The sequence below is a fragment of the Polistes canadensis genome, unplaced genomic scaffold, assembly GCF_001313835.1.
Source record: "Polistes canadensis isolate GaletaPanama2010 unplaced genomic scaffold, ASM131383v1 scaffold_308, whole genome shotgun sequence".
Taxonomy (NCBI): Eukaryota; Metazoa; Arthropoda; class Insecta; order Hymenoptera; family Vespidae; genus Polistes; species Polistes canadensis.
The window spans coordinates 47,638-55,001 of NW_014569855.1; the positions used below are offsets into that span (position 1 = coordinate 47,638).

General features: G+C 28.7%; 2 protein-coding genes across 2 annotated transcripts; both read right to left on the reverse strand.

Annotated features, from left to right (window-relative positions):
* Window positions 1-518: 518 nt before the first annotated feature.
* On the reverse strand, window positions 519-2,265 carry LOC106791431 (transmembrane protein 208). The gene is made up of 5 exons (XM_014757052.1): window positions 2,140-2,265; window positions 1,823-1,975; window positions 1,606-1,742; window positions 1,380-1,464; window positions 519-1,276 (listed from the first exon to the last, which is right to left on the reverse strand). The coding sequence occupies exons 1-5, from the start codon at window positions 2,143-2,145 to the stop codon at window positions 1,142-1,144; spliced, it is 516 nt and encodes a 171-aa protein (XP_014612538.1). The 5' UTR covers window positions 2,146-2,265; the 3' UTR covers window positions 519-1,141.
* A 79-nt stretch (window positions 2,266-2,344) lies between these two features.
* LOC106791427 (alanine--glyoxylate aminotransferase 2 homolog 1, mitochondrial) lies at window positions 2,345-5,790 on the reverse strand. Its single transcript, XM_014757047.1, has 9 exons — window positions 5,585-5,790; window positions 5,077-5,156; window positions 4,819-5,003; window positions 4,174-4,486; window positions 3,887-4,090; window positions 3,053-3,367; window positions 2,689-2,940; window positions 2,526-2,633; window positions 2,345-2,377 (listed from the first exon to the last, which is right to left on the reverse strand). The coding sequence occupies exons 1-9, from the start codon at window positions 5,649-5,651 to the stop codon at window positions 2,345-2,347; spliced, it is 1,557 nt and encodes a 518-aa protein (XP_014612533.1). The 5' UTR covers window positions 5,652-5,790.
* Window positions 5,791-7,364: the final 1,574 nt, after the last annotated feature.

Genomic DNA, 7,364 nt, shown 5'->3' on the forward strand with positions numbered 1-7,364 from the left:
TTATTTAAATAAAAGCACATTTATTTGAACATTATATCATTTTTAATACAAGAAGTGATCATACGATATTGTTTGTGTAAAATTTCGTTTGGTGTGAATTTAAAATTAGAATTTTACCTTGACAATAAGGTAAACAAAACGAAGATAAAAAAGTAAAGATCGCAGTTCATGCAATTCTATATTCAGTTTTTTCGATTGCTTTTACATTCATTTAATATATGTATATATATATATATACAGCATTAATAAATAATCTTTAATAGTCGTCAGGTTTATATTATACAGCAGCGCGTTTATTTAAATATTAAAAAACATTTAATATTAATATGAATAATATATACTTGAAATAGAACCACAATAGCAAATTTTCTACATTTATGTATTATGGAAATAACATAGATTTAATTATTATTTAATTATATTTTATTCAATAAAATTCTCTCTTCTTTTTTTTCTTCTGTTAAATAAATTATTATTATTTTTGTACTTTGTATAAGAGCAATATTAAAAGATTGATTTGTGGAGTATACTATATAATATCTTAGTATTCGTGTTACATTATTTACTATTATACACACTGTGTACTATAATTATTTATATAGAAGATATCAAAATTACACCAAAAAATGTATAAAATTTGATAAAAATATTACAATAAATACAAACAAATTATATAACAGGTATGTTAGATTTCAATCTGGCTAGACTTAGAATAAAAATCTTGTTTATCTTATGTATTTTTTACATTATCAATAATAATCAACTATATAGCAGGTCAATTTTCTTGATTGCAATCTTAATCAATAAATGATTGTATATAAGTGTTAAAGCCTTACAAGAAAAAGTTTCAATTATATTTTCATTGCACTTTAACAAAGTTATCGTGACTATCATATTGAACTCCAAACGGAGTGTTTTTTTAGTAAAGAAATTTTTTTAAATGTATAACAATGTATTCATTATGAATGCTATAAATTTGTTTACCAAGTCATTACATTTACTTGATCAAAATAAAATGCAAATGGAATAACTCGATTATCTTCATTAAAAGTCTTATATTAAATAGTAACAAAATGAATCACATTTTGCATTAATATAAATTTCATAACTTTGCAACTTTACTTAGAACCATAATAAATCCTCAATGTCTTCTAGCTATTTTCTTTTCCAGCTTTCGTTGTTTTTTCTCATTAACTTCTGACTCTTCTTGAGGCGAAGAAAAAAACCATGGAGACAATATTTGTTTCCAAAGCATCCAACCTCCTCTTAAAGGCACCTATATAATTTATAAGAAACAATCATACCTTCATTTATTTTCTTTTTACTTTACAAAGGAAATTCCAAAAAATATTTTCATTATTAAATGAAATAATACGTACCAAAAGCCATAAGAGCCAAAAGTAATTCGATACAAGTGAAAGTATTTGTACTCCTGATGTTAATATAATCAAGTCTTTAACATGCCTACAATATTAAAAATATTATAATTATAAAGTTTACAATAGAATACTTCTAGAAGAGAAAAAGAGGAAAGAAGACAATAGAATACACAACAATTAATAGTTGTTATTATAAAAAAGATATATCTGTGTGGAAGTAACTCACTCTCCAATACCACCTTCTATATTAAGATCTACTCCAGAATCTAAAAGTTGCCCGGATTCTAAATAAGTTGCACGTGCCATATATGTCATAAATTGATAACTTGCAACGTATACAATCGTAGAAAAAATTGTTAATGTCTATAATAATATGGACATTATGAAATATACTTCTTAATATGTAAAATACATAATAAACGAAAAATAATAACTATACTTACTATTATTAAAGTTGTAAATTCAAAGAAAACTAACATAAAGATAAAATATATTCCTAATGCTCCAAATATCATATTTCTGTAAAAACTTAAAGTGGAAACATTTTCTTCTACTATCTGTTTAGCACCTTTTGTCGCCACTTTGGATTTTTTTGTCTAAATAAGGGAAAACAAGTTTTCATAAATATAAATAGCATTATATGATGTACAATACGTATGCTCAATAATTAAATATTTTTTATATGAAAATGTAAATAAATTATGAAGAGAAAAAAAAAGAAAAGAGAATAAAACGTGTGAAATAATATCATTATATTTACCGCCATTTTAATTTTTTATAAATTACACTATCTGTGACGTAATATCTACATAAATACAAATAATTATTATAACGCTTCTCGCACGAGGCTAACCTCATTCGTATTTTGTACCGACAGTCCATGACATATCAGATTAAAATGAAACAGAAGAAGGGATACTGTATAGTCTGAAATTGACCATTACCAATGGCGCCATCTTAATTTTTTAAGATGGATCTACTCTTCCAAGAAGTGCAATCTATGGTAAAAATAGTTCAACAGATAAATTATCAACAACATATAATTTGTAAAATAAAAAAAATATGTATCTAATTAAACACATATATAGTATTGAAAAAAGTATTTTATTTCAAATGTAATTGATTTACAAAAAATTAAATTTCTTCCTCGTATAAATATTTTTTACGATATCGTTGGAGTGCTCTTCTGATAACATTCACTGTAAAATCTGCATCTTTCTTTGTAACACACATTGGCGGTGTTATTCTTAAAACCTAAATTAACGATAAACATTAATAATACGTATAACGTAATACAATTACAACTTACATTTGCAAATAATCCACCCTTTCCCACAAGTACGCCCATATCTTTGATATCTTCAAATATGTCGCGCATATGTTCCTCTTTAATATATTTCTTTGTTCTACTATTTTTTGCCAATTCTAAACCTATCATAAAACCCTTTCCTCGTACGTCACTCACGATATCCGAAAAATCGTGAGTTAAGGTACTCAATTGTTGACACAGATAAGTTCCAGTAATAAGGGCATTTTTTTGCATACCTTCATTCTCAATTATCTAATAACAGAAACCACATCAACGAAAAAAAAAATATATATAATTATCATTTGTGAATTCAAACATCGATAAATGGATTATTCATAATTATAGTTTAAATACAGTAGCATACATCAAGCACTGCTGATCCTCCAGCACAAATAATTGGATTCCCAGAAAAGGTATTGAAATGAAGTGCTCTCTTCAAGCAATTAGCAATATCAATAGTAGTTGCAACTGCACCAAGAGGAATTCCATTTCCAATGCCTTTTGCCATTGTTACTATGTCAGGTTGAATTCCATGACTTTGAAAACCCCAAAAATGATCGCCTGTTCTACCAAAGCCAGTTTGTACTTCATCAGCTATACAAAGACCACCATTTTCGTGAACAATCTCATAAATTTTTTCTAAGAATAACCGTGGATATTGTATGACACCTCCGATACCCTAAACAAAAAATTTTGAAAATGTTTAACAAAAATTATGCCATTTTTTGAAATAAATTTTATAATTAAAGCAAAAAATATATATTCAAAAACATTCCATGTATATTTGTATACTTATAAAATAACGATTTTAACAGCATACAAATTCTTAAGATATTGTTCGAATATAAACTCCCACGTGTCATCGAATTTTAGCTGACAGGAGAAAGCGTACTGGAAAGACACGGGTGTAATTTTCGGTGAGGTCATTGATCCATTTCTCCGAAGACCACCGTCTCTTCTTTTAACGAGTCTTTTACCGACTTACTTCTTTTAGCGAACGGTCAGTTATTCGTGTTCTTTTTACGAGACTCAATGATTTCGCAAGTGTCGTGGGTTTTGTATATGTATATATATATATATATATATATATATATACCAATTCTGGCTTATTTATTTTTGTTTTTTTTTTGTTTTCTTTTTCTTTTCCTTATCGATGCACTATAATTAATTATATATATATTTACATAAATGATATTACTTGAATACTTTCTGCAATGAATGCAGCAACACCTCCTTTTTTGGGCAAACTGTAACGAAAAGTGTCTTTAAATTCTTCTAAATATTTAGTGAGTAAGACACATTCATCGTTGCTGCAACTACAGGTGTCCTTTACACCCGGAACAGAACAATCTTTGCATTTCGAATTGCAGGGAAGATATTTCTGTAAGCCTGGATTACATACCTAAAGAGGCAAACATTTTAAATAATTTTGTTGATATTCGTGTTGAAAAAAAAAAGTCTTAAAAAAATGATTTATTTACGAACGTGTATATGACCAGGTGGTTGTGAAATAGCATATTTCCATGTGCTTAAAGCAGTCGTTGCCGAGGTTCCATAAGTACCGCCATGATAACAATTATTCAATGAAATGATATTCTGTTCGCCAGTATAAAGTCTCGCCATTAGATATGCTAATTCATTAGCTTCGGAGCCACTATTGACGAGATAAATGACTCGAAGTTTTTCCGGCAATTTTGCAGCTAATTTTTCTGTATATTCGTATAAACTAGGATGCATATAGAGTCCTGATACATGGCCAAGCTTTTTCACTTGATCCGATATCGCAGCTACGATTTTTCTGGTATATAATTAAATATATCATATACTTTATATATATAAATTTATTAAATTATTTCTAATCGTTCAGTCTCGTCACAAAAAAGAAAAATTGAACTTAAGAAAATCGAGAAGAAAAGGGAAAATTTTAANTTGCCCAAGTTATTCTATTCGGGATCGTCAATATTTGAAGAAATTCATTTGATTTATGATACTAATTCGAATAATATAATAAATTGATTTTATATTTTTATTATTATTTATATTATAAAATATATAAATTATAAGATAAATTTTTAAAAATAATTATTTACTTTATAGATATAGATTTAAATTTTGATTATAATCACTTACGGATGACAATGTCCTGTAGAAACAGTAACGATACCACCGAACATATCTAAATAACGTTTGCCATCGTGACCCCACACCCATTGATTCTTTCCTTCGTATAATAACAATGGCTTCTTATAATACATTTTATAACTAGGTGATATGTTCGATTCGTATGCGGCTTTTACATTATCGTAACTTGGTCCCTTAACATTAAAAAATAAAAATAACTTACAACATGTATGTGCGTGCGTGTGTAAATAAATTTTACAAACCTACCGTATAAACAGACGGTATATGTTGATAAGGTGGCATTTCTAATTGTTTATCCGTATTTAACAATCTAACATTTCCCTTATCTAATAGTTAAAAGAACAATTAGTTATAAACGAGTTTTTGATATATGTAGTACGATTATAATTTTATCACGATGAACACATTATATACGGATGACGAGAATTCTAATCTTTACATTTCTATTGATTATTTTTGCGCAATGGATAATTCCCTTCTTTATTTGATCTCTAAATTTAAGAGTAAAGATAATTTCAAAGATATAACATAAATTCCTTACATACTAATTTCATTTTATTATCAAAATTGTTTCTTTATATTTCAATGAAATTTTCTTTACTCCATATTATATTACAAAGAAAAGAGAATACTTTTGTCTTCTCATAAAATATCTCATAGCAAGATATAAATAAAATGAAATAGTTATATCCTGCATATAATATGTTACATTCGATTTAAATAGTTATATATCTATATATATATATATACTTACATGTTTTAAACGTTGCATTTAAAATATAACGAATGTAATATAATTGACGACTCATACTGTAATACATGATTTACAGTATCACGTTATTATATATTTGAAAAACTTGTGAGAAGAATTGATTTGATACGTTAAAATGATCGTTGTTTTATAAAGAATAGACAAAGTAAACGCACTATCGGAACAAGTATTAAGTAAAGACTTGTTAACTGTCTTAACAACAAATTAATACTGAGGCTAAAGAATTCAAATGATTCACATTTTCGATTCGCAAGTTAAAAATATTCATCGCATACGAGTATATTTACATAGGAAACTTAATAGAAAAAATCACGTTATATCATTGTCCTTATTTAAATGTCCCCTTAGTTGTCATGTAAAACTGATAAATGCAGCTACGAAATGTGAATGAAATTAACACTTTATAACCCATCGCAGGAGGTCAATAATACAATGCGTTTACATACCAAATGAATAGACAAGTATTGTGGTTTTATCGCGCGTGTGTTTGAAATTATTTTCAAGACAATATAGAACACGATATCGTTTGATATCGTATGACATACTCATGAGAAAATAAAATGATTGATAAATCTTACATCCGTGTTAAAAATTCGATTAGAAAAAGAAAATTTCAAGAATAAAAAAGAGCATCGTTACGAAAGCAGGTCAAACTTTACGACGCTATCATCTTTGTGTATTATATATATAAAGGGGCAAGAAGATAGAAGTTAAAGATCAGTGACCTCTCGATCCACGTGCCACGTTGTTTGACATTCGATGCAGATGACATAGGAATTCTTCAAGGCCGAATATTCGTTAAGCAACTAGCTTTCTCTAGTTCATCCTATAGCCCCTTTCGATCTTACCTACATCATAATAACTTTCACATGTATCTGTGTGTTCTAATACATACTTACTTTACAACGATAAGATATATACAACTCAGAATTAACTCTATCATTATAACATTTTATAATGTAATGTTAATAATTGTTAAATCTTTTACAAAAATATATATACATATATATTTATTTTATTTGTAAACGTTCGAAAAGATTTCTTTTCCGCTTAAAACTCGACCAAAAATATGATACCACGAGTGATATTTTTTTCTTCTTTCTTCGTTTTTTATATACCAAAGAAAGATTGAAACAGTAGGGAAAAAATGCAAAAAAAAGAGACAAAATAAAGAAAGGAAAGAAAGAAAGAAAGAAAGAAAGAAAGAAAGAGGCACGCTTATACTCTTTTCCATTTGCCATTTTAGTTCCGATGCGATCAACGAGTCGTTTCTAAGGTCGTCGCTTGGCTTGGCATAGCTTAAAACAAGTCTTGTTGAGATTGGTCAAGGTACGACATCGCGCTCTAGACTCGTTCTCGGTCCCCCCATTTCGTCTCCCATTCCACTGTTTCCCCTTGCCCCTTACTCCTTCTAGCCCTCTTCTCTTTCGGATTCGAGAGCGACCAAACTCTCCTAGAAACTGGTTCTTCTTTGAAAGGCCTCCGTGCGCGCGCGCGCACGCGCGCACACACACACACTACATCAATCTCTTTCTCTTTCTCTCTCACACTCTTTACATCCTTTTTCTCCCTAACCCCTCGGCCTTTCCCACTCTTTTTGGCGAGCGTTTCGTTGGCAATCTCTTCTCCTGTAGCCCGGGGGACGTACGAGAGGAACCTTGTGAAACCTTCGGAGCCATTGAAAAAAATTTCTTGCCACGTTGCTCAATATTATAGGTATACCTATATATATATATATATTTATTTATTTATTTTATATTAT